General features: G+C 40.0%; 2 protein-coding genes across 2 annotated transcripts in view; both read left to right on the forward strand.

Annotated features, from left to right (window-relative positions):
* Nucleotides 1-4,772, forward strand: part of TRPM7 (transient receptor potential cation channel subfamily M member 7) — a 117,325-nt gene extending 112,553 nt beyond the window's left edge. Inside the window, exon 39 of the mRNA XM_078079348.1 lies at nt 3,307-4,772. Coding sequence (XP_077935474.1) covers nt 3,307-3,437 — 131 coding nt within the window. The 3' untranslated portion in view covers nt 3,438-4,772. The remainder of the gene's footprint in view (nt 1-3,306) is intronic.
* Nucleotides 4,773-13,177: 8,405 nt separating this feature from the next.
* The window catches only part of USP50 (ubiquitin specific peptidase 50), a 33,617-nt gene continuing 27,136 nt past the window's right edge, over nt 13,178-19,658 (forward strand). Inside the window, exons 1-5 of the mRNA XM_036101930.2 lie at nt 13,178-13,230; nt 14,980-15,174; nt 15,443-15,638; nt 17,543-17,752; nt 18,794-18,936. Coding sequence (XP_035957823.1) covers nt 13,178-13,230; nt 14,980-15,174; nt 15,443-15,638; nt 17,543-17,752; nt 18,794-18,936 — 797 coding nt within the window. The remainder of the gene's footprint in view (nt 13,231-14,979; nt 15,175-15,442; nt 15,639-17,542; nt 17,753-18,793; nt 18,937-19,658) is intronic.

Here is a 19,658-nt window from a genome sequence, read left to right on the forward strand (position 1 = left end):
CTGATTTTTTTCCATAAAAATTATTTTTTATTTGTTATTTAGATTGGATAATTTCTATTGATCTATCAAATTCACGGACTCTTTCCTTGTTCTTCATTTCTTCATTCTGCTTTTTTAAGCCCATGTACTGGATTTTGTTGTTTCAGTTATATTTTTCAGCCCTATAACTTTTTTTTGGTTCTTTTTAAACTGATTATTTCTCTGCTGAAAACTTGTTTTTCCATTCATCTCAGGTCTGTTTGCCCTGCGTCATGAGTTGTGGTTATAATAGCTGGTTTTAAAGTCTTTGATCATTCCATCTGAGTAATCTTGAGGTTGGCATGTCTTGTCTTTTTCTTTGAGAATCTTTGAGATGTTTCTAGTTCTTTGTATCTCCAGTAATTTTAGCTGGATATTTTGAGTATTATGAGATTCTGGGTCTTATTAAAAATATTTTAGAGAGTGTCAATTTTTGTTGTTTAATTGTGTTAGTAGGCAGCTCAGTTAAGCTCAATTTCAAGTCCCAGTCTACCTTTTGTAGCTGTGATTCCAGTGTCAGTTTGGGTTTCAAAGCCTTTGCAGTATTACTCAGATCTCTCTCACTACACATCAATCATAATCAAGTCTGGGAACTGACTGGAGGTCTGCACCATAGGTTAGTCCTCAAAGCCTATCCTGTCTTCCCACATGTGTGCCACTTGAGGGTGAACTTGGGATTTCATACACAAATTTAGGGTGCCCCTCTCCATTTTCTTCCATTCCACGATTTCTTCCATACTTTATGATTCTCAAGGGCATCTTTTTTGGGCAGGGTGGAGGGACAGGAGACAGATGGGGTACTCTGATTAGAAAGCCAGGATTGTGGCCTCCCTGACTGTCACACATTTCCTTCAACTGAGTCCATTTCTGATGCTAAGGGTCAAGGAAAAAGAGAAAAACTTTTTGAATCATAAAAGTAAGTTCTTGTGGTCCCAGAGAAGGGTTTTTCTCTTGGAATTGTAGGTGTTTGCTCAGCTGCCATCATCCTGAGTCCCTCTCCATGACTGGGGCTTGTCTTAGGTAACAGCCAGAGGAGCAAAAAGAAAAAATAAGAAAGAGGGCATTCCCCTCAAGATTCTCTATCCCACAGAGTCCTCCTTCCTGATCCTCTGGCCAGAAAATCCTAGAGCTTTTTCTGTCATCCTAGCTCACTGTACATTTCTGAGATCAAGCTATCTGTAATTCTAAGCCTGGAAATAAGAGAGGGGAAAAAAACCCCGGGAAACTCATCACCAATCTAGGTCATTCTTCAAGTTTTGATCCCCTTTCTCAATAGGTCTGCTCTTACTTTTCAGGAATCTCAGATAGTGGCTTTATGTGAAGGGTTTTTATTTGTAATCTGTGGAAAAGATAGAATTGAATATGCTTAGTCCATTTTAGCCAAAATTAGAACATAACTGGTGAATTTAACAGGCAGCCTAGATACAATTTTTATTTGGTTATTATATAATATAATTTATATTATTTATAATTACATATAAATTATATATCATTTGGATCCAATATTTTAAGTATAGTATATCTATTTTTAAAATTATTAATATAATCAGGATTTTATAGCTTGAAAGAGGCCTTAAAAGCAATACAGTCGAAATCTGTCATTTTCCAGAACATAGCATTAGATGTCACATGATTTGTCCATGGTTACACCATAAGTTAACATTTTCAGGACTTGAATTATAATTGGGTTTCTTTCCATTGTTCTTGGTGTACAGTACAGCTACAAATTAATTTGCATTCCCTAAGGCCATAGTGGCACAATCTTGAATTCAAAATTTATCAAAACTTACTCATACAGTAGCAAATACGTATTTGGATCATTGAATACAGGCTATCACTCCAAACAGTTCATATTCTGAATGGCAGTTCTGTTTTTATATGGAGATAAAGAAGTATATGATTATATGTGGGACTGTGGGTAGTTTTAAGTTAAATTTGATATTGCTGCATTGTTTTCCAATTCTGCAACTATTGTCTATAACTCCCAAAGTGATTTCATCCTATCCCATAGCTATAAATGTAATCCAAATACTGATAGTATCAAATTTAACTAAAGACATTGTCTTTCCTGAGCTCCTGTTTCTATATTCAGTTTCCTGCATCTCTACTGGAATACCTTACAGCATCTTTATAAGTAATATGTCCATTCCAGAACTCTTGGCTTTCATTTCCCACCCCTACATTTCCCTATCTCATTAATGTTTACCCAGTTGATCAGGCTCGAGGCCTAAAAGCTGATTGGTTTTTCTTCTCTCACCTTTAATAGCTAATCTGTCAGACTCTGTCTACTCTGATTCTGAAATCTTCCTAGAATTCATCCATTTCTTTTAATCCTCATTGTCACCATTCGTTTCTGATGTTCTTGCTAAACGCCCTTGACAGGACTTCACATGACAATCAGAATAGTCACTTAAATTTGCTTATGTTCCTCCTTTAACACTACTTAATACCGTCAGCTTAATACCTTACCAAAGCTTGCATCCCATAGATCAGGGGTCAACAACTTTGCTGTAAAAGGCAAGGTAGTAAAATATTTTAGGCTTTGTGGACCATATGGCCTATGTCACAGCTACCTGGCTGTACCGTGGTAGTGCAGAAATAGACAGAGACAGTCTGTAAACAGATAAAACTATTGAGATTTGCTCACTGACTATATTTTGATAACCCTTGGCTATAAACTGCTGCTTGACGCCATTTTCTACTAGTCGCTCCCCCTCAGTTACTACATGCTTTCTTCTTGCTATTTTTAGGAAACACCACGTCCATTTCCTTTTTACAGTCTGCAGTTAACCTTCCCTCTACCTAGAACACACTTGTTGGAGCTTTGAGTCATTTCTCAATATTCAGGTCTTCACTCAGATATTACCTCCTGTGCCTCTTCTGCCCAGCCTTAAAAAATCAGCTTATATTATCTTCTGTCTGGCCCTCCTCATACTGTTTGCTTCAAAACACTTGTTACTATGCAATTCTGTTATTTTTCTGTTTGTTTTTCTTCATCCACAAGAATATAAGCTCCATGAGAGCAAGGACCTTTGTCTGCCTTGCTTATTACTATGTTTCCACTCTTAATGAGTTTATTAACTCATGGTCAGAACTATTATAATACTTATTTGTTGAATGAATGATTTCATTTTTATATGTGTAAATTTTGTGACTTTGGGATTTAAAACAACCTGCTAGAATATAGATCTGGCACATTTAGAGGAAAATTGATATAGAAAATGTTAATTTTTCATTTCTATGAAATACTGACTTTCTTTTCTTTTTTTGTTGGGGGTGTGAATATAGATCTGAAGAGGAATGACTATACACCTGATAAAATTCTGTTTCCTCAGGATGAGCCTTCAGATTTGACTCTTCAGCCTGGAAATTCCACCAAAGAATCAGAATCAACTAATTCTATTCGTCTGATGTTATAATATTAATCATTGGTTTTGCCTACACCTCACAAAAATGTTACCTTGTCATTTTTCCTTCAGGAGGAAATTGTTTGGTAATAGAGAAAAGTGTGTGCAAATGAACATGCTAATTCTGGCACAGTTAAAAGGTCAATATTCTTTTGACCTGATTAAAGTAGTCAGTCAGGAACTCCCTATAGGATACAGCTGGTAGCTGTTAAATTTTAAAGGTAAAGGAAAATTAGTATTTGTAACTTTTTAAAGGGCTCTTTTTAGCAGATTTCATTTGACTTTGTTCTGATGAGGGTGATACCCTCTCTCATGTGGTGCAATACCATTAACCAAAGTTAAGTGTCTGTGCAGATTTTATTGGCAGCTGGTTTACTGCCATTCAGCTAGTGAAATGAAGAAATCATCCAGCCTTTTGGTTCAATGGCAGACGTCCTCCTCAGTGTGTTTTAGTGTGTTCACTGGTGATGTCACTAGTTGGCCATGGGAAAGGAGATGACTTGTTATTGGAGGTCCATAGGGATACAAGAACCCTGAGCTGAAAACCATTTTCTAAGAGGGACTTTATGAATCAGGATTAGGCTCCATATTTAAAGATGGAGGCAGTTTTTTTGTTAAATAGAGCCCAAATTGTGCAGAAGTATTAGTTTTTTTTTTTAACATTGTTTTATCAAGCCCTTGTTAAGTAGAAGAAAGCCATGGTAGACTGGTATAACCTAAATATACCGGAGGAGAAACTTAACTCACTGTTCAAGAGAAGTTACCTTGTAAAAAAAAAAAAAAGTGCTTTTTCCCTGTCTCTATCTATAGTGACAACCTGGAAGCTACATACTTCTCCAAAGATTTTATTGACCAGTATATCAAATCAGAATGTAAACATAAATTCTTGCATATATTTAAAATTGTGTAAGAACATCTGAACATGAGTATTGTTTATGGTACTTATTTAAGAAATTGAGTTGGATTATCATTATGTGATGTCGGGAGATTGCAATGTAACTTTATGCCAATAAAATGTAATTTAACTGCCCCAGATATTGTTGAATACTCAACAACAAAAAAAGCTTTCATCTGACTAAAGTTTTATGCTTTGTTTTTTTTTCTTTTTGTTTGTTTCCTAGGTACTAATTTTAATTTTTATTTAGGAGGGAGCAGTGTAAATCTTAACTTGTATTCAGTAGTGTATCTCATAGATACAGACAAGGCAAGAAGAGATAAGCTGTTTAAATAGTGTTTTAATATTAAAGGGGGGGAGAAAGAAAAAGTGTATTAAAGATATTATACTATATACATTTTGTATATCATAAAATCTTTAAAAGAAATTAAATAAATTTATTCTTGTTTACAGATGTTTGAGATTAATCATTCTGAAAAATTATGTTTTCAGTGTTTTGTGGTTTTTTTGTTTGTTTTCAGAGTATCAGTTTTTTTAAATGAACTATTTTGTACACCTAAGCCTTTTCATATCCTGTCCTGTATATTGTTCAAAGTGGTCTTGGTTTCCGCCTGTTTCTCTCTTTTTTTCAAGATTTATTTTTAGAGAGAGCGTGCGTGTATAAGCCAGGGGAGGGGCAGAGGGAAAGAATCTCAAGCAGACTCCCCGATGAGCATGGAGCCCGACATGGGGCTTGATCCCACGACCCCGAGATCATGAGCTGAAATCAAGAGTCGTATGCTTAACCAACTGAGCCACCCAGGCGCCCCTCCTCTTTTTTTTTTAATCTGTTTCTTGTTATGTCAGAATATGGGCATATGGGTCATCACTATGTGTAATTTTATGTTGATTATTTTCACTAGATGATAACAGTGAACAGTTATGTAGTACTTAATATGTGCCAGGCGTTACTCTAAGTACTTCACACATGTTGACCCATTTAATCCTTAAAACAATCTTATGAAATAGCTATTATTATCATGTTTTGCCAATTAGAAAATAAAAGCATTAGGTAAAGTCACTTTCCTAAGATTCTTATAATTAGTACATAGCAGCACTAGGATTCAAACCCAGGAAGACTCGCTTTTTTGTACACTCCTGAGCCTCGTGTTATGTTGACTTTCAAGCATAATGATGATTCATTTCTGTACCAGTTCCTGGTTGCTTTTCTAAAATAAATCTACTCCATAACTTTTCTTTGCTAATTCTGGAGAGTAACAGTTTACCTGAAAACCACATTTTTCATTCCAAAGAAGTATGATCTTTCTTTAGATTACTGAATTTCATCATTATTACTCTGGTCCAAAAGTGTCACTTGCTTATTCTCTTTAACATTTTCTTTTCAGTCTCATCCTACTGAGAACAAAGCTCTATCTCTTTACCAAATTACCTCTTAAAACATCTGCAGATGTTCTCTGATAATGTTTTCATCCGTCTGGTACATATGAGCCATCATTATTTTAAAAGTAATGCATGTTGGTTGTAATGGAACATAAGGTACAGATTTAAAGAAAAATATAAAAATTACCCTCATTTCCCATGCTTAAGTTGAACTATGTTGTTTCATAGTTTCATCCTTTTTACCCCATTAGATTATACGCTTCGCAGAGGAAAGGACCCTTCAGAGTTTTCACTCCTGTAGCGCCCAACACCTTGCATAGTACGTGATTTGTGATAGGCACACCATTAAAAAAATTTTTTTAATGGTTTTCTGCAATAAAACTTTGTCTTGAGGAAGATAGATCACAGTGTGTTTAAGTGGACAATCAAGGCAAGAGTACCCAATAAATAGCCACTTACCACTCAGATCAAGTAATTACTTGCAGAAAAGGATGAATCTACAGGCAGGGATTTTTGTGATCCTCATTTACCAGATCTGCTCTCATTGTTTCCTAGCTAGGTTTCACACAAGGTATCTGTATTTGAGGAACCTGGACCCTCAGGTCTGTAACAACTGGCACTTAATTAAATTAAATGCTTAGCAATTATGTACTGGAGTGAAGCCTCTCAACCAGTGTGTCTCTGAAAACTTGGTCTGTGTTACCAACTGAGAGCTGTCTTACTTATTTTTGTATTTTCCTTAGTGCCTTGCTGGCATGTGTAGCATCGAATACAGATGCTCAATAAATAATGTGTTGAAGAAGTATCACAGAATTTCCAATATTACACCATCTGTGAGCTTTTCCTTAGGTAAAATCCCAAGTTATGGTTTTGAACCTCTCTGGAATATGTTTTTCTTCTGCACTCTTTGGAAATTCCTCAAAGCAGAGTTTCCAGCTGGGGTCCATGATTCTGCCTTAGTGGTCATGGGCAGGAAGCAGGGAGGGAGAGGACATGGTTATTCCTCAGAAAAGCTGCATACTCCAGTCCACAATAAAGGGCACCTGTCAACAGTGCTTCCTTTTATGTGCTGCCCCACCCCACGTGTAGCCTCTCCTTTACTGTTTTTTTCTCGGGATTTCTATGCATGCTGCATCAATGGAGCTTCTCTTTCATTTTAATTATAAATGCCTTAGTATATGTTTCTAAAATATAAGAACTGTGTTATATTCACACCTAAAAATTAAGTTTCTTAGTATCAGCGTCATTCTAAAAAAATTTTTTTATAATTTGGTTCAGTCAGGACCCAGTTGAGATTTATTATATATTAGAGTTGCTTGATTTGTCTTTAAAGTTTCAATATATAGGCTTCTCCTGCCATTCCCCTCCCCCCACCAACACCTAGTTTATTTTTTAAAGAACCCAATCATAGGTTCTAAAAAGTTTCCCACATTCAGGGTTTTGCTGATTATTTCCCTTAGGTGCCATTTTACATGTTTCTGTTTCTTGAGTATGCCATAAACTGTTAGGTTTAGAGGCTTGGTTAAATTCAAGATTGAATTTTTGTCAAGAATGTGTCCTCACTGGTGGTGTATACTTATATTAGGAAACACAGTGTTGGTTGTCTTTTTGATGGGCATTAACTAGATCTATTAATTAGGTCAGTGGTTCTTGAAATGGACCGCAAACCCTGAGGGTCCGCAGGTACTTTCAAAACTTACATAATTTGGGACGCCTGGATGGCTCAGTCAGTTAAGCGTCTGCCTTTGGCTCAGGTCATGATCCCAGGGTCCTGGGATTGAGCCCTGCATCAGGCTCCCTGCTCAGCGGGAAGCCTGCTTCTCCCTCTCCCGCTCCCCCTGCTTGTGTTCCCTCTCTCACTGTGTCTCTCTCTGTCAAATAAATAATATCTTTAAAAAAAAATCTGGCAATAAGAATGTAGTACTGATAAGTCTTATGTCTAAGGGTCTTTCAATTCTGTAGCTACTGTGTATACACTGCAATGCAAAATGGAACTGGATAGACTCTCATTTTCTTGCTCTGCCCCTTAGCCATGAGTAACCAGCTAATTGAGCAAGACTCTCTGATAATACTGATCTCACATTGTTGTGAAGGTGCAGGGAGTTAAGTACTTAGCACGTAAAGGTACTCAAGTAATAGGTTTCTTCATGCTGTCTTTCCTCGGGAATTCCAGTGAAGAGAGGAGGACATGACGGAGAATAGAGAACATTCTGAGAGTGATTTTTCCCTCTACAAAGAACTTACCATCTTGTAGTTTCTTGTTAGTATAGTTGAAATATGAGCACATGCTTATGAGATATGTGGATGTGTATAATTTGCATCCAAGTGCTTAAGTCTGTTCCATTTTCACTTTTTGAAGGCACTTTTAGAATTCACTTTAAGAATGAAATTAGAAAAAAGGATGTAAGAAGTAGCTCTGAGGGACACCTGGGTGGCTCAGTCGGTTAAGAGTCTGCCTTTGGCTCGGGTCATGATCCAAGGGTCCTGGGATCGAGTCCTGCGTCGGGCTCCTTGCTGAGGCGGGGAGCCTGCTTCTCCCTCTGCCTGCCACTCCCTCTGCTTGTGCTCTCTCCCTCTCTGACAAATAAAATCTTAAAAAAGTAGCTGTGAGCACAAATGTAAAGCTAAAACATCAAGATAATTCAAATAAAGTAACCATACGAGTGCTCAATCATAACACATGTAAGAAAGTCAAAACAATAGAAAATATTTGGTAAGAGTTGAAAGCACAGACTAAATCCGAGTGATCAATAGATTGTAAGGTATGTGAAGGTAAAGATTTATATTTTATTCTATTAAACATGTAGCACAGTGACTGACATGAAGTAGATGCACAGTAAATATTTTCTGGATTAATGAATGAGATGCAACCGTTATTTAATGCAAGACCTAGAAAGGAGGAAATAAATAAAAGTTACCTACTTCATGCCACAGTTTAGTAACTCTGCAAATAAATAGCAAATAATAATAATAATGTTTACAAAAGAAACAATCAGATTGACAAAAGAATTCTCACCTGTCATACAGTATCCAGGAGGTAGGAAAGCAATACTATTAGGAGGACTTTGAACCCAGCCATGTGATGGCATTCCCAGAAAGTTCACCATTTTCTTGGAAAATGTCAATCAAGGATATACTCAAGCAAAAGGAAAGATAAGATCTAAATAGGAAGACATGAGATAAAAGAGGCAATCAAATAAATATTCATAAAATACACAAATTCAAATACGTGCTGGCAAATATTTATACGTGGTAGAAAATTTTAAAGTAAACTAGAATAAAATATTTTTAAATATTAAGATTCAGGGGTGCCTGGGTGGCTCAGTCGTTGGGCGTCTGCCTTTGGCTCAGGTCATGATCCCAGGGTCCTGGGATTGAGCGCTGCATCAGGCTCCCTGCTCAGTGGGGAGCCTGCTTCTCCCTCTCCCTGACCCCTGCTGGTACTCTTGCTCGCTATCTTGCTCTCAAATAAATGAATAAAATTTTTTTTAAAAAGTAATATTTCCAAAATTTTTGAAAATTTGCAAAAGCACACTGCTTTTATATGAAGAAACAATGATTTATAATAGTAACAGTTGCTATACTTGAGTACTCACTTTGTGCCAGATTGAACAAATAAGTACTTTTTCAGTAATTATCTCATTTAATCCTCACTATAATCTTATGAGGCTGGGTACTATGATTATCCCCATTTTGAAACTATAGAAGTGGCGCAGTTGGGACTTGAACATAGGTCTAACTCCAAAGCTTGTGCCCTTGACCACTCTTAACTACTAAGAGACATTTCTGAGTTAATTTTCTTAGAACCAAGTTTTCCAAGAAACACTAACACATCCGTTTTTAGCTGGAAAGAGAAAAGTAGCAAATAAAGAGTTTGGAATTGTTCCTTTCTAAAAGGACAAGGAGGGGCACCTGGGTGGCTCAGATGGTTAAGCGTCTGCCTTCGGCTCAGGTCACAATCCCAGGACCGTGGGATCGAGCCCCGCATCGGGCTCCCTGCTCTGCGGGAAGCCTGCTTCTCCCTCTTCCACTGCCCCCTGCTTGTGTTCCTGCTCTCGCTATCTCTGTATCTGTCAAATAAACAAAATCTTAAAAAAAAAAAAAAAGTGTCAAGTTCTTGGAAGTCAAGGAAATGCATAACAACTGTTTCAGGATGAAGGACCCTAAAGAGAGATGACAAGTGAATGTAACGTGATTCCACCTCAGCCATACCTGGACTCTGACCTATAGCAACTATGAGATAATCAACGTGTGTTGTTTTAAACAATGCACTAAATTTGTGATAATTTTTTACACAGCACAGAACACTACTACAAAGGTTGTTTTACTCATGAACATAGATACAAAATTCTTGAACAAAAGATTAACAAATAGAAAGCAGCAATTCATGAAAATGATACTACATCACTAACAAGATGTTTATCTGAGGAATAGAAGACTGGTTTAATATGTGACCATCATCAATTATTAACCGCAACAACAGACTAAAGAAGAAAAATCTCATGATTACCTCAAAAGATACAGAAAAACCTGATCACACTCAATGTCTGTTCATGATTACAACTCTCAAAAAAACTATGCCTTTCGGGGCGCCTGGGTGGCTCCGTTGGTTAAGCGTCCAGCTCTCGATTTCTGCTGAGGTCGTGATCTCAGGGTCTTGAGATCAAGCCCCACATCAGGCCTTGTGCTGGGTGTGGAGCCTGCTTAAGATTCTCTCTCTCTCTCTCTGCCCCTCCCCACTCTCTCTCTCTCTCTTTCTTTCTCTCTCGGCCCCTCCCCCTCTCACGTTCTCTCTGCCCCTCCCCCTCTAAAGAACAACAACAACTACAACAACAACAACAACACTATGCCCTTAGCAAACATCATACTTACTGATGAATTATTCAAAGCTTTCCTTGTTAGTTCAGGAGTGAGCTAAGGATGACTACTATCCCCACTTCTGTTCAACATTTTACTGGAGGTGCTAGCTAGTTCAAAGGGTAAGAAATAAAAAGCGTAAGGATTGGTAAGGAAAAAATAAAACTGATTTTTTTCTGCAGATGACTTCAATGTTTGTAGAAAATCCAAAGAACCTATATAAAAATTAGACTTTGAGTTTAGAAAGGTCCCTGGATATAATATCAACATATGAGTATGAGTTGTGTTTTTACCTATAAGCGTTATCAATCATAGAATGAAATTTTAACAAAACTCCACCGATGAGAAACTGAAGTATTTGGGAGAGAAGTTCACTGGCCGAAGGAGGAGCAGGGTGACAGGATTCACGTCCTGCAGAATCACCACTGAGGTGACTTCATGAAACCCCTTTGTTAATAGACCACAAATACAAAATAGCTGTAAGACTCAGCACCTCTGGTTGCCAGGATCCCTTACACAGGCATCAAAGAATGATCGTTCTTAATGTGTCCGTGTCGCCTGAGCATAAATGCACTTGGAGATAAGTGGGATGCCTACTATAGATGGACTCTTCAGAACCTTGCCTTTATGGCTTACCAGTACTATATCCTGGAGATAAATCCATATAAAAATTACATTTACTACGTTCTTGTTTCTTTGAACTTTTTAGTGTGAGATCATTCCACACTTAGAGAAGAGTCGCAGGAACCGTACAAAGAGCTCGTCGGCCCTCACCCAGGCTCACCCATTGCTGACATCCAACTGCATTTGCTGCGTCTGTACTTCATCATGTTGCCGCCTTCCCTCCTTTCCTCATGTGTGTTTGTGTCTCTGTGTGTTTCCATGAACCATTTCAGAGCAGTTTCCATAGATCAGGCCCCTTTACAAAGCCCTAAATCCGTCAGCGTATATTTCCTAAGAAAAAGGACATTCTCTTTCATAAACAGGATACCATCTTATAAAAATCAGAAGATTCAACATCGAGGCAAAACTATTCATATATAATCCTATTCAGATTTTATCAATTGTCCCAATAATGTCCTTTTATAGCAATGTTTTTATCCTGATCCAGGGTCCTACCCAGGATTGGGTATTATATGTAATTGTCTTGCTTCTCTAGTTTTTTTGGTTTTGTTTTTTGTTTTTTGAGAGGGAGTGAGCAGGAAGGAAGGGGCAGAGAGAGAGAGGGAGAGAGAGAACCTCAAGCAGGCTCCATGCTCGCAGCACGGAGCCCAATGCAGGGCTCAATCTCACGATCCTGAGATCATGACCCGAACCAGATGCTCAGCCGACCGAGCCACTCAGGCGTCCCTCCAGTTTATTTTTTAATCTGCAATGGTTATCAGCCTTCTTTATCTTTCCTGACATTTATATTTTTGAAGGGTTTTTTCTTTTACAACCTCATTCATTTTACTTGATGCAGAGCTGAGAAAGGATAAATTGGATTGGCCCTAAAGGCTCTTTCTTCACCTACTCCCTACAGATTCTGAGTTCACTCCAAGAAAGAACGAGCGGGTAGCAGCTTTGAGCTGCAGAGGCTCCCCTTTCTAACAAGACCACTTCCTGACCAGGTTGCTTTCGAGGCTCCACGGTTGTACCTACTCTCTGACCCCTTTTGATCTAAATAGTGCGGGGTGGTGGGGAGGGGCCCTCTTCACCAACGTGCCTTCTTAAGGACAGTTCTCTGTGAAAAAAATGAGAGCTCAGGAGCTCATGTGTTCTTTGCTACTTCTCAGCTTATAAATCCTTCTATGATGAACACTTTATTTATATTTGCTCTGGTGACCCTAGTGGGATGCGTATGTGTGTGTGTGTCTACACCCCCTTTGGACTATAGTGGGTGGCTGTGAAGAGAAAGACTCCAGTCTATCCCAATGCTATGCGCTTTAGAAGCAGCAAAATCCAACTGCTTCCCTTCCCAGGGTGAGAAATACTCCCTTGGGATCCTAGGAGTGGTGTGATCCCCGGGAGTGGGGATGGGTGCCCAAAGAGGGCAGGGTTGCCAGAGTGGACTATGTGAAGGTAAATCTTCTATGTATGTGCGTAATGTATATATTCAAGAGAAACTGAGTGATGGAGGAAGAGAGGTTGTATGTTCAGTTCATTCTCTGAAATGTAATACTTTTTTTTTGAGGGGCGTGAGCTGCAGAGGGAGAGGGAGAGAGAAAATCTTAAGCAGGCCTCATGCTCAGCTCAGAATCTGATGTAGGGCTGGATCCCAGGACCCTGAGATCACGATCTGAGCCGAAACCAAGAGTCAGGTGCTCAACTGACTGAGCCACCCAGGCGCCCCTGAAATCTAATACTTTTAAAGTTTTTAAGCAGCCGAGTAATGGTCTCTTGTGGCAACATGCTAGAATCTTGAGGGTGAATGGAAATGATTATGATGCATGGGAAATCCAAGTGAGAATGTACCTGAAGTACAGAGAGAGATCAGTCTGCAGCTACTGAAAGGGGAGAGAAACATATACACTGTTGATTACAAACAAAAGAGCCTAAGTAACAGGCTTGGAGAAATGAAGTTAAAAGGATGCGATGTAGCTCCTGAGTAGAAGTGAAAGTCCAACGTGGTCTCACTAAAATGGCTTCGCAGCGGCCCCTCCCTGCAGATGACTTCGGCATCTACTATGTCCTGTGAGCCACTCTCTACTACAGCTTTCTCGAGAATTCCGGGAGGGGGCCAGGGGGGTGGCAAAGGAGTTGGGGGTACATGCCGCCTTTGGAAGGGTTCCCTCAGGTTTGACCCTGTGGAGGTCCCCCACAAGGAAGGGAAGTTACATATTTGATATCTAGGCAATAGACGCCCCTAACGAGGGACCGTGTGGGGCCTCTGATGACATCAGAAAACAAACATGAAAATGACCATCTGGTAATAGTGAACACTTTTCAAACTGGCAAAATTGCAAATGGAGGTACTGAGGTGAGGTAATGGTCTCATGGAGACCCAGTTTTAGATCCTGCACAAGGGAAGAAAAGTCATAAAGGACCAAGATGCTGGGCTGCCTTGAGCCATAGCCAAATGACAAAAGGAAGCTGTGTGTGGTCAGAGGAGGCCTCCCTGGGCGCCTGCAGCATTCTCCTCCACTCCGGGCTGGCCTGTGCACAGGACTCTCGAACTCCATAGCTTCCTGTTTAGGACATCCTACATCAGTCACTTAGTCAAAAATATGTTTAAGTTCCCATTTATTAACTATGTAATCTGTGCCACAGTCCTTGCATCACTTAATCTAATCCTCCCACCATCCTATAAGGGAGCATTTTTCCTGTTTTTATAGATGAGCGTTCCAGGTCATGTAACTAGGAAGCGGCAGGGTCAGGATTTAAATGAAGATGTATTCTTTACAAAGTCTATGCTCTTGCTCTCTCTCTGTACATGTGTGTGTTTCTAAGAACACATGTATGTATGTAATATATGACATCAGAAAATGTGTATCACAGGTGTATGTAATATACATACATAGTTGTGCTCTTAATAGATGTATATATGCTCTTAGCATGTGCATATGCCCTTAATATGTACACACACACTGTTAATATATGATATACAAATCCAAGTAACTCGATAGGTAGGTAGGTACGATATTCCTTCTCTCCACATACCACTGCACATAATATATATATCGTAGGCAAATGACTAAACCATTTAAATGTGATCTCTCCCCTGTAAAACAGGATTTAAAAACAATTATACCTACCCCATAAAACTGTTGAAAGAATTAAATGGGAAAATGCATATTAACTACTTAAGTTTGGGCCAAGCTCCTTAAATGATAGCTATTGTTATTATTAACTACTATCTATTGCAATTACTGTTACTACTAAAAATAATTAAATTATTTGTCCAAAAAAGAAATACTTTGGTATTTATTTATTTAAGGATTTATTTATTTATTTTAGAGAGAGACAGAGAGTGTGTGGTCAGAAGGAGAGGGAGAAGTAGACTCCCTGCTGAGTGCAGAGCCCCACATGGGGCTCAATCTCACGACCCCAAGACCGTGACCTGAGCTGAAATCAAGAGTCAGATGCTTAAGTAACTGAGCCACCCAGAGGCCCCAATACTTTAGTACTTAGAGGGAAATTTGCATTTTTAGCCAAGCAATTCTAGGTCTCTGAAAGGCCAATATTTTCTGTCCTCTTGCCCTGGTTTCAGGAAGAAATATTTACCTCTGCTTCTTCGGCTGCAGGCCCTGTTCAGAGTTCCAGAATAAGTGATGTGATTTTAAACCTCGAGTTCGAATACTTCTGTCTCTGGTCGGAAATGTATTCGACAGAAGTCTTACTGCGAACTCTCTGTGGCATGAGCTTGAGGGTGCCTTATTGTCATGGGCACATAATCTGCTCCCTCAAAATGCTTTCCTTTCTTCCCACATGGCACCAACACAGTGCAGAGTGCACAGATCACTATGATACCTGTCCCGTGAACGAGGCCGATGAGAACCAGCCCCATTTCCAGGGAGTGACGGGCCTGCGGAACTTGGGCAACACGTGCTACATGAACGCCATCTTACAGTGTCTCGGCAGCATCTCGCCGCTGGTGGAATACTTTCTCTCCGGAAAGTACATTACTGCTCTTCAAAAGTAAGACCATTTGTGTTCCCTGCCGCCCAGCCCCCACTCCCTGCTCCCCCAGGGCCAGGTGAAGGAAGGAGCCCAGTGAAGTCCCTCCTCGGGGCTAAACAAGAGTCCCAGAGCACCCCCACCAGAGACAATTGCTAGGGTGAATAACAACGTGGGAAGGTCGCCTAAGAAAGGGAGATTTGTTTTTGGTCTGATGCCACATGCTTGAGTTTTTAGGTGCCTCCCTGTCATTAAATCAGCCAGAAACATTCTCTGTCCCTCTTCCAAGAGATTGCAGGGAGGTCGCGACAGCTTTTGCCTATGTGATGACAGACATGTGGCTTGGAGACTCAGAATGTGTCTCACCAGAAATATTTCGGTCAGCTCTTGGCAACCTCTACCCAGCATTTACGAAAAAGACACAGCAAGATGCTCAGGAATTCTTGATTTATGTCCTGAATGAACTTCATGAAGCTCTGAAAAAGGTAAGTAGAATTAATAGCCTTTGAAATAAGATAGACCCTTCAGCTCTATCAGCAACATTCGTCTTTCATTCTTTGGTCTGATCTGTCAATATGCCCCCTCTCTACCAAGCACAGGTGCGGGGGTACCGTGGGGCACACTCAAGTTAGTATTTGAATTGGTCTGTAGTTACCAAATAATCATCAGAATCACCTGGGAAGAGTTTCACGACACACATCCTAAGCCCCTCACTCCAGTGTTACTGAATTAGAGTGTCTTGGGCTGTCCTTTGGGAAAGCTCACATGGTGTTGCCAGTGATCAGCAGGTGTGGGAACCACTAATCTGTTCCCTTTGCAAATAACATCTGCACAGACTACTTTTCTTAAAGTGAAAATCTCATTTTTTTTAATAAAAATATGTACCTCATGAGATAAAACATATAGAGCTTTACATCTTAAAATACATGTTCTTGGTAACTACAAACCCAAGAAAATATGAAGCTGGGTATTAAAGGACAGACCTAAATACTGCAAAGTTTCATCTTCATGCCGAACATTCCAAACCAGAGTTCTTCACCAGATCAGGACATACAACATTTAATGAAACATGAGATCACCAGTTACGAAGGGTTTTACTTTTCTTTGTAAGACTCATTGCCTTCAGCTTTGATCTGAGTCACATACTCTCCAAAGGTAGGTCCTTGGTTTTATGCAGCGTCCTTGTGCTGATGTTAGCTTACCTCATACTTCCCATCCAGGAAATGCTTTGGCAAAAGATCACAAACGATAGCCATTAATCATTCTCGTCTGTAATCCTCAGTTCCATTTTTCATTTTTACTGCTACTAAGTTTTTTGTCTCTTTTTTTTTTTAGCCAAAGGGTAGGGTGGTGGTCAGTAAAATCACTTAGGTCCTCATCTGCAGCCAATCTGAAATAAATAGCATTCTCATTCCCAAGACCAAAGTTGGAATTAGGGGCATCAGAGGACTATCAGGTGGAAGACCTTGGTGGCAGAGCCTGATGAAAGCAGCAAGACGAAGGGGAGCAGAGTGCACAGCTCCAAAGCGGAGCTGGCTGGGGGCTAATGTGTCTTCCAAATGTCCAGTCTAGTGAGGCCATTCAAGCACCGAGAAGTCAGCCTGCGCCCCCAGAAATGGTACCCCTCAACATGAGCTAGATTCCAATCACTCTGCAAGGCTAACTTGGGCTGCCTTAAGAATTTAAGATTTGTTCTTTTAAAAAAAGTGTTTTCTAACAATAAAAGCAGAAGAGGCTAAATCTGAAGGGACTGGAGGGAGGACAGATTTCTTCATTTTACTCCTCCATCAGTTTGCATGACTGAAAGCTAGTTCAAACGCTTACCCACCCTCTTCCCAGGAGGAACTGCCTCTAGGACCCCACATCACGTTATCACAGGCTGCTGGCTTCTGGGGCACAGACATGTGTTGTCACAGGGTTAGCATGTCATCTTTCCTCAGCTTCACTTAAGGAGGAAAATAACTGAATGATCAGAAATCAAACTTAATATATACCTTTTTTTAAAAGATTTATTTAGAGAGAGAGAGAACATGAGGGGGGAGGGGCAGAGGGAGAGAATCTCAAGCAGACTCCCTACTGAGCACAGAGCCCCATGCAGAGCCTACCATGGAACCTCGCTGGGGCTCCACGCCAGGCTGGATCTCACGACGGTGAGATCATGACCTGAGCTGAAAGCAAGAGTCGGACGCTGACCCGACTGAGCCACCCAAGTGCCCCACCTAATATGTACTCTTAAGAAGACCTTATTCTATGCATTGTTGAATCCAAAACTAACTGGTTTCTGGTAGCAATGTATCATTTTAATAGAAAAAAAAATCAAGTCATCCTATTAAAAGCTTTTTTTGATAACCAAGAGTTGACTCGGGGCTAATTTGTTCCTTTGATTCAGTACCATCGAAGAAGATCATACAAGAAAGGGTCTATTCCAAGATGCTGCAGGAAGGTGATGGCCAATGAGTCCTCCATCATCACGCAACTGTTTGAAGGGCAGCTCAACTACAGCATCATGTGTTTGAAGTGTGAGAGCTGCACCTACAAGAACGAAGTCTTCACCGTCCTCTCTCTCCCCATTCCATCTGAATACGAGTGCTCTCTTCAGGTAGCGATCCTTGCTCCTGGATACCACTTCTCAGGTTTCCTACATTGCCTATCATGAGGGTGCTGCTTTGTCACTGGAAGCCCATGATGACAACATTTTATAGAAAAGCGACATACAGCCAAAAGTGACTGTGAATTCGGTTGTATTTCTAAATGTACTCATTAAAAGAGCCTCAGTGTAAAACTGAAATGACCTGTGGGCTTTATTCATTCTACCGAGATGGCTTGGTGCGTATTGGGAATTTACCTCTTGAATTTTCTTCACCATCTGTAAATCGGGGTGGCGGTAGAAGACAGGGGACAGCTAGAAGGCAGGGAGCAATAAGTTCCCTTGCAGAATACCCATTTATATTTTCTACCTAAATTATGAAAGCACAGCTGCAAAAAGTTTTCACATGCCAGAATTGGAGAACGGAATCCTACTACTTATTTAGAAGTGGGCTTTGTTCTCAGATTAAATTGCTAAAGATGACGGGAAACAAATTCCCAAGACTCTGAGGTGCCGGCATGTGTACCGAGCACAGATCTGTGCTCACCTTCCTCTTCAGGCTGGCGGTTTGCTGAGCGGGGGGCCTGGCCACACTCACGGAGGCTTCTGTGCACAGAATCAAATTCTGTCTGTCCTGCTGTCTTTATTATGGGTCACCCCCAGACACCGCACATGGTCATTTTTCAGTCTCTGGATCGCTTCTGTGATGAGAGGAGTAACATAAAACGGTTGCCTGACTTGGTTAGTGGAAACGGCACAGTCAGTATTATTCTGAAATAAACCACAAAGGTTAAAATGCTGATCCAGAGACTGGAAGTGAGATGGGCACTCGGATCCATTTCAGTAACTGAGTGAAAAAGAAGCCCCTCCTTCGTCAGGTAGATTTTACACCTGTCCAGGCAACAGCTTGTGACGCTGGGACCTCCTGCATATGTTGACTTTGAGGAAAGCACTGAGGATCACATTTCCACGGCTGTTGCAAAGTTCTACTGTAAACAGAGCCCAGGCTGCACTTGATCCAATGTATTCACCAAATGCGGTTTTCCTCCATAGGACTGTCTCCAGTGGTTTTTTCAACAAGACACACTGACCTGGAATAACCAAATTCACTGTTCCTTCTGTGAAACCAAGCAAGAAACAGCTGTAAGGGCCAGTATTTCCAAAGCACCAAAAATAATTATCTTTCACTTAAAAAGGTATGGATTTTGATGTTTTGTGAGATTTTTTTTTTGAATTGCTTTATCAAGATATAATTCACATACCATGCAATTGACCCATTTAAGTTGTACAATTCAGGGGCGTCTGGGTGGTTCAGTCGGTTAAGCGTCTGTTGGTTTTGGCTCAGGTCGGGATCTCAGGATTTTGGGATCGAGACCCGTTGTCGGGGCCAAGCTCTGGAGTCTGCTTGAGATGCTCTCTCCCTCTGCCCCTCCTGCTCGTGCATATTCTCTCTCTCTAAAATAAATAAATAAAAATAAATAAATAAAATGTATAATTCAATGGTATTCAGTATATTACATTAATTTTTAATCTGTGATAAAATGTATGTAACATAAAATCTGCCATTTTAACTTTTTTTATTGAACTCTAAGAGTGTTATATTACTTTCAGTGTACAATATAGTGATTCAGCAATTCTATACATTACTCAGTGTTCATCACGATAAGTGTACTCCTAATCCCCGTCACCCGTTTCACCCATCCCCACCCCCCACCCCCGGTAACCATTAGTTTTGTATTTGAGTCTGTTTTTTTTTTGTTTTTATTCCTTTGGTCATTTGTTTTGTTTCTTAAATTCCACATAGGGGAGAAATTATATGGTATTTGTCTTTCTCTGACTGATTTCACTTGGCATTATACCCTTTAGATCCATCGTGTTGTTGCAAATGGCAAAATTTTGTTCTTTTTTATGGTTGAGT

This window comes from Halichoerus grypus, chromosome 8, assembly GCF_964656455.1.
Source record: "Halichoerus grypus chromosome 8, mHalGry1.hap1.1, whole genome shotgun sequence".
Lineage (NCBI taxonomy): Eukaryota > Metazoa > Chordata > Mammalia > Carnivora > Phocidae > Halichoerus > Halichoerus grypus.